The sequence below is a fragment of the Acromyrmex echinatior genome, chromosome 9, assembly GCF_024713525.1.
Source record: "Acromyrmex echinatior isolate Ae372 chromosome 9, ASM2471352v2, whole genome shotgun sequence".
Classification (NCBI taxonomy): domain Eukaryota; kingdom Metazoa; phylum Arthropoda; class Insecta; order Hymenoptera; family Formicidae; genus Acromyrmex; species Acromyrmex echinatior.
Window position 1 is genome coordinate 12,355,296 of NC_141860.1, and position 20,663 is coordinate 12,375,958.

At 34.2% G+C, this 20,663-nt stretch overlaps 1 protein-coding gene across 2 annotated transcripts in view; it reads right to left on the reverse strand.

The window, feature by feature from the left end:
• The window catches only part of LOC105149832 (uncharacterized), a 119,217-nt gene that overhangs the window by 24,982 nt on the left and 73,572 nt on the right, over positions 1 to 20,663 (reverse strand). For both annotated transcript variants that reach the window (XM_011062526.2, XM_011062525.2), the window contains exons 2-4: positions 12,172 to 12,634; positions 5,742 to 5,975; positions 4,756 to 5,234 (exon numbers count right to left, since the gene is read on the reverse strand). In XM_011062526.2, coding sequence (XP_011060828.2) covers positions 4,756 to 5,234; positions 5,742 to 5,975; positions 12,172 to 12,634 — 1,176 coding nt within the window. The remainder of the gene's footprint in view (positions 1 to 4,755; positions 5,235 to 5,741; positions 5,976 to 12,171; positions 12,635 to 20,663) is intronic.

The following is a 20,663-nucleotide window of genomic DNA, read 5'->3' on the forward strand; positions in this document are numbered from 1 at the left end:
TGTAGAGAATCCGAATTCCGCGCCAAAATCGTGAAACAATATATAGTTAACCATTTCCTCCTCCTACCCTTCGATAACATCCCAGCAGCTCGCGGCCATACAAATGGGTCAATAGGTGAGACGCATGGAACGTACGTCGAAGTGACCCAGATCGGTAGAATAAGGCGAGAGTGGTCGTGCAATGGCCGCACGATCAATAGCGCACAATCTTGACTTAGAAAACCTACAATGTCAGCAAAAGAAGGCGGTACCAAACTGGGCAAGAGAGATCGTTTGCGGATTGAATTGGCGTTTGCAATAAACAATCAGTCTCTCTTTTTCGCGAGATGCGCAAATTTGAAATGATAGCGGCAGACGGTTGAAAACTACTTGCTCGATGATACTCGACTTTAACATATTTCGTGGAAATCGTAATTTTCGATTATCAGTTTCTCCTATGTATGAGATATCCAGTAGTTTTAAGGTTATTTTTATTGGCAGGTCAGAGCAATCCAGAGTCAATCCTATCCCTCTTAGCTCTTGGATTATGAGGCGAATGGAATCTAGCAGTTGAGAAATTAGATACGTATTCAGACGGCTCGTAACCTTCGTCGTTATCATCGATCCACGTCAAGATTTACTACCAATTTTCTCGGCGATGGTTCTGTATCTATGACAGTCTTCATTCATTTCAATTACATCCATCCGATCAAAGCCAAAGTTTACTCATCAATCAACGAAAATAACACGCAAAGGAAAGTGTACTCATAAAAGAAGTGTTTAATTTTAAAATATTAAAATGTTTTATTTTTGTCTTCGTTTTTTAAATTCTTAAAGATATTTTAGTTTTAAACATTTTCAATAAACAAAACACTATATGTTTGCATTTAAAACATCAAGATAAGAATATTTTATTTTTAAAAATATTAATCACAGACACATATGTAATTTGAATTACATAATTTGAGTATTCCGTGCAGGTATCAGGATGCGGATAGCTTGTCAAGATTTGAATCGCTCAGTCGTCTCGTGTTTCAAGCCAATGTTCTGTCATAGACATTCGTATTCGAATTAGGAGGAGAATCCTGAATCAAGTCCCCAATCATTACGTGAATGGAATATTTCTCGCCTGAGTGCACAATTCTGTTATGACACAATGACGAACATAAACAATCCATATCGCAGAAACGTGAGAACTGCATAACAAGGATCGCAATGTCTCGACTGTTTATTGATTTGACAAGTTTACTTTACTCTTCGTGGCGTTGTTAACCCGAAAAGCAAATGGATGGATCGAACGCTCTTGTATAACGGGCATCGTATAATGCTAGATAGTTGTTTATTAGTTTCGCAAGTTCAGCCATGTTCGCCTAAGTAATGGTTAACGTGGTGAGGTTTGCGTATATAACATAGTTAAATATTCTCATCCTCCGCGCAAGATATACGCGATGAAAGATAAGTGGTGCTTTAAAACGTGCGTTTTCTATTTATTACGTGCATATTTCGCCTGCGAGATAAAAATGTTTCATTAAGCGTCGCTCTTCGCCTAATAGACCAGGAGGGGTTTAGGTAATAGAGTAACTGAGGCACTTCGGGGTTTAATTTAAAACAGCATACGCTCCGACCGCACTTTTTAATTATCGCGCATCGATTTTTAACACTCTCACCGACACGCTGCGCGCATTTGGGCGATATATTACCGGTAACCCCGTAATTTCGAAGCCGGCTGGATCCCGTCGCAAATACCAGTCCGCACAAAGCGCACGCTGCCGTAGTTGTTCACAAAGGGCCGCGTATATATTCTGGGTCAGGGTCTCTCAAACTGGGTTGATTCGTTGCCACCGTATATGTCCGGAACGTGCGAAAGCGCCCGACGATTCCGGTAAGGTCATACCATCAACTTGCGACTCACGATATCCTGCGAGCTCTTCAATTGATCCCAAATTCTCTCGTAAAGTCATAGTAACAGGGCCGTTAAGCGCTCGCGTAAACTCATACCGTGGCATTATTGATGGTATGGACGATTATCGCCGCATTGCAGGAATAGTCTGCGCTTTTTTACGCATTTCGAAAAAATCGCTCAATGGAAATAGCAATATGAATCGTTTATCAAACGATAAACAGCGAAACGTCCTTGATGAAATGAAATCTTTAGCAGAGTAAAGGACACAGAAAGGACAGTTTTTCTGAAAAATATATATCTATAAAAAATTTAATTAGATTCAGATCTGAAAATAATTTTGTTTTGGACCATCAAAATAATTATGTAGAACGTTGAAATTCGTTGTTATAGTAATAAAACTTTTTGCAGCATTGTTTATCACGCTCGAGTTTCCAATATATATTTATTTTTATGATCCAACAAAATAATTTTCAAATCTGGTACCTAGCTAAATTTTTATATATTTCAACAAAATTATTCTTCCCGTGTAGCGAACGAGATATAACGCGTAACGTGAATTATGATGATGAAATATGACGCGATAAATAATTTTTGCAAGCGTAGTAGAATACAGCTTCGGTCTTGAGAACCGCTGTCCTAGAATATACACGCAAGCGTTATGCGTGGGTGGAAGGGTAATAACTACGCCACGAAACTTGCCCGTCAGGCGCAATGAACAACGGTGTGTTGTTAAATCGTGCCATTAACGTCCTAAGGACGCGTGTCATCGTGTCACCGAAGTATATTCAGTGGGATGAACGGAATTTTTTTGTCGTGTCGAAAGCTGGAACGAAGCTTGCTCGAATTTGCGTCATGATATTTTCACGTTTTCATTTCAGTCTCTTCAGTTCAGATTGTTCCTGCATGAAATATGAATTTTTTTCTCGTCCATTTGGCAATTGGTACAATATTGTTACGTATAAACAAGTTATCTAAAAAATAGCGCATAAAAATGATATTTATTGTTAAATTTGCATGTTAAAAACAATTCATGAAAATAATAATTGCTGTTAATTGATATGTCAAAGCAAATGTAAAATAAAAAGCACTTTTTTAATATTTTAAATAAATTGTGAATAAAAAAACGTTATTTTTTTATTGATTTATTAAAAAGCAACTCGAAGAGCTTCCTGAATTGCCGCGACAACAACGGTACGGAAGTAACACGCGAAAATAATTCCATTCGTCAGCAGCGTTGCTTGGTGAACAGCTCCTTCCAAATGCATGAGATTGAAATTGAAAATATGTAGATTTCACGCACGCTACGATATAGGCACATTCGTGTAAAGCGTGCGAATGGCAAAGTGTTCGCGTGACTGGCTATCGATCAAATCGCTCGAAAATTGACGCCAAAAGTAAATGACGCATTATCCATTCCAAGGTTCCCTCTCTCTCTCTCTCTCTCTCTCTCTCTCTCTCTCTCTCTCTCTCTCTCTCTCTCTCTCTCTCTGATTGTGAGAGAGAGTACTTTCAAACATGAACAACTGGCTCAGAAGCCATTTTGACATATGTTATATGTAAAATTATGTAGATTTGTCTGAATTTGATAGAATTCTTAGAGTCTGATGCAATCACGAGAATTTTAATTAATGTAATCGTGTAAACATTTTGCCTGTGAATTATGGGCGAATTGAAGCAATAAAATTTTTCGTTAGTTTGTCGACAAGTCAAGGAAAATTACAATTAACCGCAATCGTATTATAACCGTGTTGTACGTTGCCGAAAATTATTATTTATTCCTTCGCACGCGACGAGTGATAATTTATGAGGAATGATTAATTGATCTAATCACATATTAACGAGCCAAGCTATTTCGTTAAAAAAACTATAGATTACGAAACACTATCGTGCCATTAAATCCATGGAACTCGTAAAAAATACTGTCGTGTGTAATAATCAAACACGTGTACTTTACATCATATAATCTGTTATGCGAAGCTTGTGCAAGATTAATTTCTTAATAATTTGAAAATGTTGATATACTAGGTTCATATTCATATACTCAGTTGTTTTTTTTCTGTAAATTTAAGAGTATAGTTAATATATGCAAATTAAGTAAAAAATTTCATTATACGTTTATATTTATACGTTTGTATTATTTGGAGATCACGATTGAGAAAGCCAAGGAATAAATTAATGGAAAAACCTGAATGAAAACTGAGACTTATATATGAAATTGACTAGTCTTGTCCGCTAATCGACCATTTGCATGGCTAGCGCGATTTTCATTCATCTGTCATCTCTTCGAGCCATTCATCTTTATCAGCTGCTCGTTACTGCACATGGCAAGGCTGCTCGTATTTATCACGGTAGCGAAGAAGGGCTCTCGACCTTCGGAAAATTTGTGACAGTTTCTCGCGCATCTGGGAATACAGGTAGTCCATTCCCAATAAAATAAGATTCGCGAAAGTAAAATAAGAAAGTTTTTACTCATGTATAATCCATCCTCCCTAATATATATCTTTCGAAATGTTACGTTAATTTCGTGTAAGCGCGATCGCATTTTCACACGTATCTATCCTCCCGCAGGGAGGTTTCCCTCGAACGAATCATTCTTTCATGCGAACGAATATCTCACACAATTGGACGGCGTTAAGTATTCGCGGTGAATATCGCTTGCTAACAATAAGCTGATTATGCGCAAGTGAATATTAATTGCGCGTTAATTATGTGTCGGATAATGGATGCTTTTTCACAGGGAAAAGGCACTCACGTTTTAATCCACGTCGTATAGAACGTGGAAAAAAGATCTGTATCTAGTACGAGAATGTCGTCACACGATTTTTTTTAATAATAAAAAGAGCTACACGAATAAGGCACAGTGAGTCACTTACCAAGTGTCACATTTGGAAACGGCTGGCCTGGTAACGACGGTGGATGCTCATCCTCGGGCGAACGTTCGGACGCGTATCCCTGATCCTGTGGCTCGCCGCTCAGTTTGCTCAGCTTTAAATCGACGCATTTGCCGAGCTGCTGGCGATGCTTAAGTAGTTCACAATCGGGTTTATGCACCATCTTCATCAGCAACTCGTCATTGACGTCGGTGGTGGCGTTCATTATGCACGGCTGTGAGGACGATGAGTTCGATTGCAGACTCCTGCCGCTGCTGTTTCTAGCGTCCTGCTTGCGTTTCGGCAGCGTGCCGACTAGGTCGAGGTCCGAGTTTCGGTGGCATCTGTCCTCCGAGGACACACCGCGACCTCCGTATCTTCTGCCAGAGTCGACTAGCACAGTGTCGGCGCTGCGATTTCTCTTGACCGAGTCGAAATTACCGTGACGGGTTCGCACAAGGTCGAGGTCACTTTGTTGATACCTAGAATCAGGCCGGAATCACTCGCGGTTAATCTTCCACCGGGGAAAGATTTGCGCGCTCGCGTTCGCCGGAAGCAGGACCCATTTCGTGCCGAGGGTCGATGGGAGAACTATTTCCTCGACTTTAAAATGCGGGAAGTTCATCGCGCGCGCGAAGGACATGTCAGGTTCGAAGTTAAAACTTTCGAAGGTTCGCATTTGATATGAAAGTATGCGCGATCGAACGATCGATCGATCGATCGATTGACGGAGATTGAAGTCTAAAGGGACATTCCCGGAATTCTCCAAATTGCTATGTCTCTGTCCGCGTCGATCCCCGACAGTCTTGCGATGAAATGTGCATGCGGAATCGCGTGCATAAGTGAAGAGCGATAAATTTCAGGAATTTATTAAGGATAATTAATTATTCTAACAGAGGCTATATGTCAAACGTCTAATGCGCATCATATTTCTCTGTAATATGAAATGAATAGTTATTACATTATTCTTGTTCTTAGTTATCACGTACCTCCAAGGATCGTTTTCGTCCAAAGAGTCCTGCGATCGATGTTTAACGAGATCCAAAGTGCCGGTCGGTCCGCTGTCCGAGAAGTGCACTCCTAACGAGCGTTTCTTGTGTGGTAACGTGCCGCCGAAATTTCCGCCAACATTTTCTGACGAGATGTTATTATTATCCCCTCGATCGTCATCCAGCGCATCTTTATCGTCCAAGTGATTTGGTAGTGAACCGCAAAATTTATACCTGTATAGGAAGAACAAATTATTGGATGATTAGATTCGGTCGATTATTTCAGAAATCCTACAAATCAAATTTTGTTGAAATTGAGATATTAGGGAATTCAGAATCAACAAGGATAGATACAAAATTTCAATAAACAGAACGTTTATTGAAATTTTGTAAAAAATTCTCTCCCGGATTTTCTAGATATTTTTATTCAAAATTCTAGATAAGATTAGAGAATTTTTAATGTAATTTTGAAATAAATTGAAGTGAACGCAACGAAAACAAATTATATATGTATTGAAAATTAACAGGATGAGAATTCCATGAAACAATATATATTTATCATTTTCTACAATTGGAGCCGCGAAACTTATAGGATAGTATAGAGAAGGTTCACTGTGTACAAAATCAATGGCGATAGATATATATCAGCTATTCTATTTTGCTGGGTATTGTCTTATATTATCATCCTGATTCTTTTTCATAAGAACTCGCGAAACATATTAGAATGTACATAAATATATACGAATGTACTGTACTGATTGCTAATTGATTGTCAATATTTTACATTATCAGAAAAAATGCTTAAAGAAACAAATGATTAAAAAATGATTAAAGAAAAAAATGTTTTCAGAAAGAGACAGAATTTATTTTTGAAAGTAAGTTCCTTTTTTGAGATAAATTCTATAAAAATTTATGATATTTTCAGGATAAAAAAGAAATTCTCCGAAAATTTTAGATTTTTTTCAGGTTTCTTTAGGCAGTAAACATCATGAAAGAACATCTTCAGAAGTCTATTATTATATTTATGTAATTAAGAAACTCTATCCTATGTGTATAAAAATGTTCATTTATTTCAGAAACACCATAAGTTAATATTTTTAAAATTAATTTTTTAAAAATAAGTAAGATAGATTTTTTTACTTATAGAGTTTCTGAAATTTTATATATTGATTTATTTATTCAGATCCCAAACAGGTTACGAAACGATAATTAGCAAGAAATTATAAATATGCATGTATTAGCAAGGTATTCTGCAGAATAAACTTCCTTTGGAAGCGTTATTTCGTAATGTGTTTTACACGTTAGATTGTTTACGTAATTCGTTTGTTTTTCCTTTTATTGTAAGTACAAAGGAAAATAAAAGTGTCGGGAGGTTTGCAAGACGGAAGCACGCGTTTCGCGTAATAAACTGCTGAAAGCGTCAAAATCAATATAAGAAAAAATACTTTACGGTAATTTACATAATCCGCTGTTCGCATCGTTTGTATGTTATTTCGTTGACGTAATGAGGATGCGAACGATCGTTTTGTGTATCTTTGCTCGTAACGCGCGAAATGTTACTCGTGTATGTAAATTCGCGCGGCGTGCGTGAGAGAACACACTTCTGCAGTTTAAACGCCATTGCCTGCAATGTGGACGCGAACGAAGGTGAACAAAAATAAAATGAAATAAAAGCATTTAAAAGCGATATATGAGGTTGGATGCGATGGAAAGAACTCCGCCGTGACAGCACGTTCGCGAGCTATATGATATACGTGACACTCGAACAAGATGAAATCGAGCGCACCGGAATCGAAATAGAACCGTGGATGATAATCCTAAGACATCTCGATTTGCTCGCGAATTGTCAATAAAATAAGCTTGCCGCGTGTATTTTCGATATAAATATCATACACAATTCTTTATTCAATCATATTGAAAACAATGACAAAGTTAAATTCAACTTGCTCTTAAGCGCTACACGATATACGTTTCCGCTTTTCTTCTTTTATATATTAAAAAAGTCGATATTGCAGTACTAATATTTTCTTTCTTTCAAATACTTTACTAAGACAAGAAGAAAATGCTTTTGTAATAATAAAAGTTATATGTGTGTGGCTCCACCTATTTATTCTTTGCCATTATGTTACGTCATTCTAAGACGTTCTACTGTTGGAAAACAAGTTAGGAGCATAACATAATTGTCATAATGTCACAATATGTGACAACGTTTCGTATTTACTCGGCGATCCTGTTTGCGTGTGTCCCATAAAACACCCTACGTGACAACGGACCGTACCGAGAACGGTATAGGAAACTTTACTAATAATTCGTACGTGACATCATCCACTGTAGTCCGCTTTCACGCCCGGTGGATAGGCGAATGCTTGCCTGCGCAAACCTCCGTGGCATGCATAAGCGCACAAACGCGCAGAACATCTGACCTTTCACCGGTCTTTCCACTTACTTCGATCTCTTGCGTTGCGGATACCTCGGTACAGAGCTTAAAAATTCTATCCGGTCATAGAGCAATGATACAAATAACAGTCTCATAGTACAACTCCTGACAACCATAAACGTGACAAGAAACGCAATGTTAAAATAACTCAATATTAAAATTCAGAAAATCCCGTTATAGACTCGTAATATTGTACGACCTTTCACTAAATTCTTTCGCCGTGATCCTCATTACAGAGGATAACTTTTTTTATTTTGAATGTAGTAAAAACATAGAAATCTGTAAGAATATGTTTTCATATAGGAAGTGAAATTACTATTTTAACATTAAATAAACAAATACAAAAATAGTAATAATACAGCACAGTAAGTTGATATTATATAAAATATGATAGCAACTAGAGAGATTGCTGCAACTGTAAGATTTTCTTTTAATTAAAACGTCTTTTTATATCCATGGAGAAAGAAATGACTTTTTGCGGTAATGTAAGTAAAATGTGGTCTGAGATATTTCAAGGCTTAAGCAAACAAGTAACACAAACGGAGCTACAATTCTGCTTATGCGTATTACTGGTATTGTCACTGCTGGGTTAGACAACAGCACTTACGCAAATGAGATCAGGAAGCGCGAGGCCGCCTTTTAATATTCCCTTCCCGAGACTGCTCTTTTAGTCCACGTATCCTTATTCCTTCCAGCATCGCGCCGCGTAAACGAGGGTTTAATGGAAGCCACCCTGGTTCAGAGACTGGCCGACCTTAAAGGTACTTTAAATTATCTCGCGGCCGGCAACTTGTTACTACCGGAAGTGCTGCTGCTAACCCCATTGTAAGGTTGCTGTGAGAGAGAACTATGCACCCAGGAGACACTAATGCAAGTGGATTCCCTGTTTTGCACGTCGCTGCAAGACGCAAGACTTCCGCATCAGTAAAGTTTCTCAGTTTTCTCCGTTTACTTTAAAAGCGCTACCATTTATACTTTAAACATCTTGTTTAATTCAATTGTCGTCGGAGACGAAATTTAGCAAAGTGCACAAATGTAGACGTTTTAAGCAAAGCTGTATAATCACAACTAAAAGTATTTGTAATAAAATATATTATTATTTATTAATTCTGTACAATTTATTTCACGTTCAAAATATACATTTGTATATTTGTATAAAAAAATAAATTATTATAATTAAAATGCAACAGTTTTTTGCTCATGTTGTTTCTTCAGCATAGTAAAATATTAATAAAATATGTAAAAACTTAATTGAGATACAGCATGAGTATTAAATCAAATATCACGAAATGCCGACCTTATATTATGAAAAATGACTGAGAGTTTCAGAGGACTTATTAAAGTTATATTAACGAGGCGTCTGTCCTTGACGGATTCACTAATAGTTTTTAGATGGCATACCGCGCGATCAACCGGTTACAGCAAGATTATCATCAGTCGTGGTTTCATCTTACCCAGTTCATTATTATGATGAACATACAAGACACAAATAATTATTAATTTAATAACAGGACGCAATGTGCGCGGCTGGTTCATTTTCTACCAATTTATCACCGTCATTTATCACTGTTATCAACGTCGAATATAATTCACCTTCGGATTAACGATCTCGGCCATTGTCGAATGCACGGTCAGCGGCTTACTCCATTTAACTGGTTAGGTGAACAGGAGTAAAGGTATATTATTGACATACACAGCGTCATGTTTTCACGATAATACCGATATTCACCTTATTATTGCTTAATCGTCTTATACAGCTTAGGATATTGTGTATGTCAGTACACAACACGAACAATTCCACGTTGAAGAATTTTAGGATTTTTCATGTAATAAGGATTTTGCATGTTTTTCTTACAAATTTAATTAACATGTGCTTCCGAATTAGGGAGCACTTTATCACTTGGCAAGTAATCCTATTCGCGACTAAATATAGCCATTCATGAATTATAAGGAGATACTGCCTCGTAATCCTCAACGGAATAATTAAGAAGATCTTGCAAGAGAGGAATCTATTGATCGATTCACTATCAATCTTAGTCGATTTCGTTATGCTAATTTTTCATGAAAATAATTCTTTTTATACGTATTTGCTTTATCCTTTATTAATGATCCATTTAGCTCAAGTAATCTCTGGGGTATTCAAAAGCTATCATACGAATTAATACCATGAAATTGTCGATCAATGAGTTAGTTCTGTTAATAGCTACGAATGTCATGATAATCCCTTTTGAGTGACAGTTCGATGGTATTAATTTATCTGATTCTAAATATCCTCGCTCTGTTAAAAGACCAAATAACAATATTATTCAATATTATTTCTTTTCTTATTATTAATGATATTTTCCAAGACGGTTTTCAATTTCTCATTCAGTCAACTCAAAAACATTTATTTGTCACAATTCTTAAAAAGAAATGATAAAAAGAAAGGAAAAAAAGGAAAGATTTTAAAATAACGATTGAGATGTTAATTAAAAAAAAAAATAAAATGAAATATATTTAGAAATTTCTTTATGAAAAGATGTGCGTGTTAAGTAAATCTTTTTTTCAACAGATACAAAGAGTTTGTGAGCAAAGAGTTAAAGGTGAAGAGAGTTAATGTCTTATCGTTCCGCGGGGATCGTGGGTAAAGAAACAGTTCACATCGATAGTGAATGAGCTCCCTTTTTTATACAGTTGACAAGCATTACAATGCTGTGCACAAATGTTACTTAATACTTAAAAAAAAGAGAAAAAATTATTTCATCATTTTAATTAATTTTTCATTGATAGTAGGTAATCAAAATTATTCTATTGAAAACAATATTAGTGCGTATAACATAGCATAAAGAGAATAGTGTTATTTTAGATATCTATTATTCAAAAATATAATAATATAATTCAATTTAATTGTAATAAATTCAATACATGTATATATATATATATATATATATATATATATATATATATATAAAATCATACTTGAATTTAAACTACATATTTCCAATTCATGTAGCCTAATCATGTTTATAATCCATTGATCCTGAATATGTTTATAATCCCTAGATAAATTTGTGTTCAACAAACTATTAACGTGATATAGTGTTTTAAAGGTATCAGACGAGTAATCGATCGTAAATTGACCTTTCCCTCTGCAAGTTGCAACATAACTATCCCCTGTAGCGTTTCAATTGTTTTTCGTGCCGTTCAAAAATTAACTGTGTCTACAAGACTAGATTACAAAGAAGATTTAATCTGTCGCGAGAGAAGCGTGATTACATTCACTTTTTTCTCATGTAATAATGTTTCACAATATTTAATTCCGTCTTTGTAGCAACGAAGTATCGTGCCAACTTCATGTTTATGTAATTTTCCAATAACTTTAATTTTATACTTTTAATCAAATTGCAATCTAATTTTATGTATGTACACTTCTCTCTTTACACTTTTCTTAAAAAAACTTCAACAAAAAGAAATTACTTTTTCAATCTTTATAAAAACAGTTACGTAATTAATTAAATGTTAACATCAGATGTTACAAATAGATCGTACAAAAATAGTTTAGCGAGAATAAGTAAAATGTAAAAATTTTTTCTTTTGTTCAATTAAGGATAAAAACTCAATTTAAATTAACACATTATTTATCCAACAAATCTTGTACGTCTTATCGTATAGAATAGAATTTTCATCATTATAAGCAATATATTTCAATGTTGAATGATAAAATAATAAAATGATAAATTGTCCTGTGACTATAGATAGTTGAATAATATTTTTTACTTTATCACACTTTTACTTTAATGTTATCTAGCTTTTAATGTCATTAAAATTTTTATACTAGATGACATTAATTTTTTTTACAAGCATTTTAAATAGTACTGGCCATTAATAACTGCGGCAACTGAAAGACGCTTGTCGCAACGATGCAGATCATCGGTGAGCATGACAGTCAATGTATTAAAATGAATGTAAGACTATTTTCAGTAATAGAAGAGATAATAATTATAAATGACTAACCTTTCTCTTTGCGCGCTGGAACAGGGCACTAATATCTTCCCCATACTGTTGAGTTTTCCCTTGGGGTCGCACAAGTTTCCGGAAGATTGAGTGCGCCGGCCAGTAAGGCCCTTTCCGTTATGTCTGCTCAGGTTCGAACCCATTATCGCTTCCTCGGTTACTTGGAGTTGGTTCGTTTGGTGGTCGTCCTCGCAACAATTCACGGCATTTCCGGGCGTGTTCTCTTTGTTCGGCCAATCGAAATACCTGTCGATTCCATCCTTGGCATTGACCTTGTAGGATATCGGCTGCGGCGGCGGGGGTGGTCGATTCCTTTTACCGCCGGAAACGACCGGTTGTAATTGAGGCCGGCAGCCGCGGCGATGATGGCTCGATTGCGGCGATTCGCCGTTTACGGACAATCTCTGCGCTTTCCAGCTCTCCTGACCGTTGCTGGTAGACGGCACCGTCACCACTTCCTCACCTGCAATCATAAAATAATGTTGTCAAAGTGATACTGATCGTTAGCTTAGTTTCGGAGATTGAATTTTTTTGCTTGTTCACAGCGGTTTCTAGCAATGCATATCACGAAATTGCATCCACCGCTTTGGCTGGAAGTTTGATTTTCAACCCTATTTTCAACCGTCGTATGTGTGTGTTGTATGAGGATGTTTTGAACGAACGATGCGCTTTCGCAAAGATAATATCACATATCCCAACTCGCGCGTAACTTTTATGTATGTCGTACAAATGTGTCATACACGTTTATCAGAACATATTCGATCCGTAAAGCATTTATATATCTATAATTTATTTTACACTCTTAGTTCTTTCTTATAACGATTTTTGAATAAACTGATTGTGTAAATTGAAAGGTCGTACCAGCTTTTAGCGCGAAGTGAAAATTTTTCACTGTATGCTAAAATAAAATTTCTATTCATGTTTGAATTTCGACCGAGTGATGTTTTACAGCGATAACGTCTCTCACAGAATATCTGCATCTGAATATGTTTGCAATTCATATGGCTTTGCGCAGAATGGAGAGTTTGGTAGATATCTGATGCCTGATTTGAACACTCAGTATCGTATAATATAATAAAATAATAATAACGCAAACTTTGCTTTAATTAAATATACTTAATTTCGAAATACGCAGAATCATATTTAAATGATAAATTTGTTAAAATTAAAATCCACTATCGTAAAATATCGAAGTATTTGTTTTTATTAGAATATTTTTTAATTTAAAAAAGTTTTATATAAATAAAGCTATTATACAAGGACGCAAATTCAATTTTGTTCTTTTTTTTTCAATTGGTCTTTATCTTTACAAAATTTTGATCTCAAATGAATATATAGTTATGAAAATATTTGTGTTGGAAATTATGACAAATTTTCTCAATCATCAACAAATGATGATATCTCTCAATATTTTTGTAAGGGAAAAGTTGCAGTTGATCTGGTAAAAGCAAGATAATCTGTATAAATTTTATACACATATAAATTGCCTCTCCGATCGTATCTCAAATAATTAATATTAATTCCGTCTTTCAGCTTCTGCAGCGGTTGCAGAGCGCAAGTTGTATTCGCGTTGTAAGCGAGCTTATGTGTTATGTCTATAGAACACGTTTCATAGCTACCTATCCGAAGTCCGAGTCACTAATAACCATCGTATACGAGGCTTATTGCATAACCGTATTATTAATGCGACCGGCATGCATGTACGTGCATCGTGAACCTCCACGAATCCAGAGAACGGAGCTGGATCGAAACACCGGGCTCGTATCGTGGTTGTTGTGTCTACAAGCGGAAAGTTTTAATTTCCGACATAAGAGAATCAACGGCAGTCGCTGTAGAAGAATGAAAGCACAAAGGTACTGTAAAAGTCTGATTAATTCATCGACGAACCGCGTACGCGCGCGAATTGCGATTTGTTCTGGCGAAAGCGAAATTGTGCCTGAGTTCGTTGCGCACACTGCGTGTACATTGTAAATGATAAAAGCGGCGCTAACGTACGTCAATTTTACATTCGCTAAATATTGGCTCAAATTCATATGGATAATTGTCCATCTCATATGTATGTGTATACATATGTGTGTGTAATATTTGTTAATGTTAACATTAGCTGCATGTCTGGAGCCACCTTAAAAATACAAATCTTTTGGAAGACTTTCCTGGATAATAATTTAATCCAGAATAATTTAATCCTTTGAGAAAGAAATATTGAATATTAAAAAAATTATAATTTAAAGATTTTAATTATATAGTCGTAGAAGGTTGAGCAAACTTTTATCATTTCTCTGGAGAAACATATTTTAAATATTCAATATACAAATATTTGGATAAAACTTTAGTTTTAATTTGAAATATAGCTGGAATGCATTTCCTGTCGTTCACGGTTCTCGCAAGCGGAAGGTTGTAATGACTCAAAGAAAGAGTCGGTCATTAACACACATGAGGAGGAAATGCCTGGGAGTCATACTTCGCATGCTTGTACTTGATTTCTCGCAAGAAAGTATTACGTTAGCAATTCTACTAATCGGGACGATCAACCGTTAACAGTAATCGACTAGTTCATAGATCTGCAACATCCGCTAAACACAATTGTTAAAATTAACTAATATTAACTTATTACACATTAGCGACGCATAGAAGGAACAACATGTATGATTAAAATACTTTCTAAAAGATTATTTTAAATATTTTCTAAGAAGGATATTTAAATTCTAATAAATAGATAGAATAGATTTCTGAAAAAGACATATCCGACATGTCTTTTTAAACATCTATCAAAAAGTTCAAGTTTTATATTACAATTGTCTTTTAAAAAAATATAATTAACTTTAAAACAGAATAAGGATTCGAAAATATTTTTTATATATAAGTGACATAATTCCTCTCTAGTTTTATCACTATAAAAATCCGGATCTTTTATTTTATCATCTTGTTCGTGGTACCGAGTATATTTTCGTTGGATTATTCGTAGCAGTTCCGTTCTACGTGTATATACAACCCATTTCAGATAACGTCGTCGCTACCGTCGTTGTTGTTGGGTTAACCGATGAAATCGCCGTTTTACGGCGTAACCGAGGAAAATAGAAAGAAGCCGAAAAACCAACTGAGATGAAGAAGTGGCCCTTGAAGAGGAGCTCTAATCTTCACGTTCATTTAAGAGAGATCGCGGATTTATGTCTCCTAACTGTGGATGCTGCTCTTTTGGAGCTTACTTCATAAAGAAAGTCTTAAGTGAAAGGCGTCTAAAGGTACATTTATTTAACTTAATACATGGTCCTCAGCCGTACATTAGCTCGCATACGAGCCGATGTGTAAAAAAAACTTCTTCTCTAGTGTGCACGCGAAATCACCGTTGCGTCGGTAATTACAGTCTTACCAGTGCGTGACGCGTTTATAATGCGCGCGTTTGAAATAACGTTCAGAAAAAAGAGATATGTATATACGTCAAATGGTAAAAGGAATTCTTTCCGTTTTGATGTAAAATATAGATGTAGGTTGCGAATGGCACGTTGATATTCAAGATAGGAAAGAAATCATTTAATCCTATTTGAGAAAAAATTGCATTTTACAGAAAAAAACGCTAAAAAATTTGTTACATTTTTGGAATGACAAGTTTTGATAAAAAGAGACATTTTTTACGAAAACGACTGCGTTGAACTCGGCGTTCTTTATAGGATAATGCCAAATGCCATTTCAACTTATCGAACGATCGTGCATTAGCTACAAAATGTTACTATTGCTGACTATCATTGCTTTAATGTAAAACAGATACAGTGTTAAATATTCGTATTGACTGCTATTGGGTTTGAAAAAAAAACAAATTTATAATTTATTTTAAAAATTTGAAGATTTTATAAAAAACTTTATTTCTTTAAAAAATTTAAAGATATATATAATCATAAAGTTCTATTGATATTAGAAAAGATTTTTATACATATATTTATAAAATATAAATAGAATTTATAAATAGATTTATAAAAAATTGTTAATAATAAATAAGGAATAAATAAGAGTTTGTTTTCTAAATCTACAATAAAGCACATACTTATACGAAATGTATATATTATTAGGTATATTTTATTATTTTATTTCATTCTACATCTAATCGAAGTTCATTAAAATGGAAAAGAGATTGCAAGCAATAGAATAGACATCGTCAATTTACAATCAACTACGGCAACGATATTTAATCAATAAATTGGTTCTAAAATCAGCACGTCGTGCTACTTGATCGACTTTACTAGAGATCGTATTGCCGACGTTGGCAATTATTCCGAACTCTTCCGGTTTCGAATAAACCCGGAGGTAAGTAAATGTGGGAAATTGATAGGAATCGTACAGGCAGACTTCGGGACGATTATCGGTGCTTAAAGGAGCTGATCGCTGATTCGGAATTTATTATGTCGAGACCTTTCTGTCGACAAAATGCATTGATATACCCTTCTTGTATGTGTGCTTAAACTGCATGAGTATAGTAATGTAAAAAATTGATGGCATAGTTTAGCATCCAATATTAGCAAGAATATTACTAAGGAAGTTACTAAGAATATTGTAACTCATATCACATTTACATTAGCTTTAATATTTTTAAACAAGTAAATCGTTTACTTTTGAAAATTGCTAAATAAATTTCTTCGATAAATTGAATTGCAAGAGTAAAAGTAGACATAATAAAATTTTTAACGAGATCTTATTTTTTTAGTTAATTTTAAACAGACTTTAATAAAGTTTATTTGTTACTTTGCTGCTTAGCAGAAAATTTAATTTGAGACTTAATTATCAGGATATTTATGCTAAAAGTTGGAAAGTTGTTACAAATGACTTTCTATTGAATTTTTATATTGTAGAAAAGTTGACTCTCTAAATTGACCCAAGAATCTCTAAATGAAAATGCAATAATTATGAGGAAAATTTTTAAGCATTACTCAATTATTAATAAATGTCATTACGTCACCAAATTACGTCATTAAATTTTGTAAAAAAATTCGTAATTATTTTGAATTGAAGTATATATTCTTCAAAAGGCCAAGGATAATTTATATCCGTAATATTAATGTATTTTTGTAACTGCGTTTATTTGCAGGTAAATCGAGCGCGGTTTTGCTTATAAAATATTCAGTGTTGCCAACAGGGAGAGAAAGAGAGAGAGAGAGAGAGAGAGAGAGAGAGAGAGAGAGAGAAAGAGAGAGAGAGAGAGAGAGAGAGAGAGAGAGAGAGAGAGAGAGAGAGAGAAAGAGAGAATTTGCGTGGACATACAAGCGATACAACGCGAGTCCAGAATTATAATTACTTCATAATTAGTTCCGGGGGAGCGTTTCGCACAAGCGGAACTGAAATGCGATGATTCGTTGTGCAATTATCGTTACTTTTCTATCGACTGACATCGTCGCGCCCGGCGAAAAACAAATCTCGATTGTTTCAGGACGAAAGGAGACCGCTCACCGCGGACGAAAATAGCCGGAATAACCGCGCGCGGAATTGTGCACTAATTCGCATTATGCCAAGCACGTGCTTGCCGATCGCAAACGCAAACACAAACGCAAGTAGCAGCAGTAACAGTAACAACAGTTGTGCACTCGTGCGGACTGATATGCTCTGTGTTGGAAAATCCATTTGTATGCCAATTAACTTGCGTCTGCCACGGATTTATTATCGTAAGGTCAAGGTAACTATTGTGACGTCTAGGACATTCTAGGTAATTAAACATCGTCTGCAGTTACGGAAAATGCTAGGTTACTATCTTCATATACATGAAATACATAGACAGTTAGCTATTGCGAGCCAAGAAATGATAAAGTCTAATAATAAATGCGAAGTTCTAAAGAAGTTTTGCACAGAAATGAAATTAAAAGAAGACGTAATTTAAAAAAAAAAAATAAAAATGTAAAAAACAAGAAGAGAAATTAACATAATTTTCCTTACTTACAAAAGTGGTACAATTAAAAAAATTAAATTTTTCAAAGAAGAGGAAAGATTATTTTTCAATAGAAAATTAGATCTGAGATTATTTAAATAATATTAGTAAAACAAAAATATACTTTTAGAAACAATTGATTAAATGTATTTTTGTTATGTAAGTTAACTAACTCTTAAATAAATCATTCTTTTTGAACTGCAATATCGATTTCTCAAAAAATTATAACAAAGGAATAATTGATCGAAACATAGTCGTGACATAATCGAAATATTATTAACAGTTTACCTTTTGATTTAAAATGACTAAATTTAAAATTAAACAATTTTTCCTTCAAACTTTGATCATCAAATTTGTCTTAATTCTAAATATTCTTTGTAGAAGACTCTTTTGTTTCTTTACAAAGCTGACACAATTTAAAGTGTGTCACTTTTGTAGGTATTATCTTTTTGAATCTTAAGAATGTCACAAGTGCTATTTGACGAAGAAACTGAAGTTAAGTTAGTTTACTTTTGATGATTGATAAAGTAATCTTCACTTTTAATAATCACATTTTTTGAGTTATCTTATTTTTGGAGCAAGGAAACAATATATAAAGAAATTTCGAAAAATTTTGAGTATCAGATTCAATATTTTAACAAATATATAATATATATATATTTTTTTTTCTTTTTTCAGTGAAATAAAAATTCTTCTTTCAGTGATATTACTTTTCTGAGTAATAAATATTTTGATATTTCAGGAATTTGTTTTTATTTGTTCTCTAGATTGTGAAGTCGTATCTTCTAATTTTAATCTAATAAAGACTTTACGTAGATCAACGACTCAAAGCTATATTTGAAGAGACAGATAACGTTTCAAAGATAGAATACAGAGGAAGGAATCAAGTTAAATTAGCATTTGCAATAGTCTGTAATAATAGTCTTCCCGACGTTTATCTAGTTGTGAGTTTAGAAATGTTCTCGAAGCGAGAAATCGTGACAGTCGAGTTTCATAAATGCAAGGGATTTAATCTTTAAGTTTCAAGCTGGGGCTTAAACATTTACTGAATTTGCATCTTGTACGGAGAATTTCTCTGTTCACGTACATATATAAACGCATTATGTTATATAATTTAGAAAATTTTCAACCATAACGTATCCGATGTCGAAAATTCTGATAGATACCTTTACATTTCATGAATAAAAAACTATTTGTTTTTAATTTTGAGAGATATTATGTATAAAAAAGTTTACGAAAAATTCAGAACTTTCAAGTTGTATTTTGCATTTTTGACACTTTATACGCAACTTCGACGCAGTAGCACGCGTTACAAATCGATGTTGTTCTAGTTAATTAAATACTATTTGCTAACCCCAGGGAATACCAGTACGTAATTACGACTGGAGAAGGGAGGATTATGCAAATATCGAACGATAACATGGTAATAGCACGTTCAGAGCAATTTTCGAAGGTTTAATCAGCATCAGCATGATTATCCAAAGTTAACTTTTGCGATAAAGTGATGTTTCTTAATTATCAAACTCATTTCGTAAAGATTAAACGAGAAAGACGAGCTGAGCACTGGTTTATCCATTTAAGGAATGTATGCATCAACGCTCTTCTTACCACAAAACGCAAAGCGACAGACAAGGTCACGTAAATATGTAAAATTTTTATCGTACCTGACGTAAAATATTCGACAGGCGTAGGTGAAGACGCGACACGATGTTAAAATCACTGTCGACTCGCGATGGCTGGCATAAACTTATCGGTCTGATATGAGAATACTCGAATTCTGTAACGCTGATAACGAAAGAATGCGCGTTAATGATAAGACAAAGCCATGACTCCAACTCGTATCGATTCCTCATCTGCACTGGCACAGGTGGTAGATAAGGAAATTTCGATAGACTGAGGAAGTGGGAGAATTTAACTACACCCGTTCCAATTTGTACCTGTTTGTAATCGTTTCAGAATAAATGCATTAATATATTAAAAAATCATATTATTTGTTAAATAAACTTTCCGTTAATGAACGAATTGAGATTACCATACAATTTTTATAAATTTGGATATCATTATTTTATACTTTTTTTTTCTTTATAATATACTTAATTCATATATCCTGATAAAAAACATTTTTTAGCACAATGAAATATTATTATTTAAAATATAATTATTGTTCCTTTATTTCAAAAAAATGACAAGTAAAAAAATTAAGTTTTTCAGAAAAGAGGGAGCTACCTCTTAACTCAATAAAAAATTATTGACTAATCAAATATTATTGATAAAAAGAATATTAATATCTTAGAAACATAATCAAATATCATTTTTATCATTTTCATTTCACAATCTTTAAAAATTATTCTTTTTAAGTTGTGACAATTTTAAAATTCTATAAAATAATATAATTATAATATGTGGAATAATTCATCAAAAGTAGCACATAATTCGAAATATCATCAACAGTTTACTTTAAATTTTTCATCAGTAAAAACGACTACATTCAAAATAAAACAACTTCGAATTTTATCAAAACTGTTTTATTTATAAATGTTTAGATTTTAATTTCTGTAAAATGTTTTCTTTTTTATTTATCAAA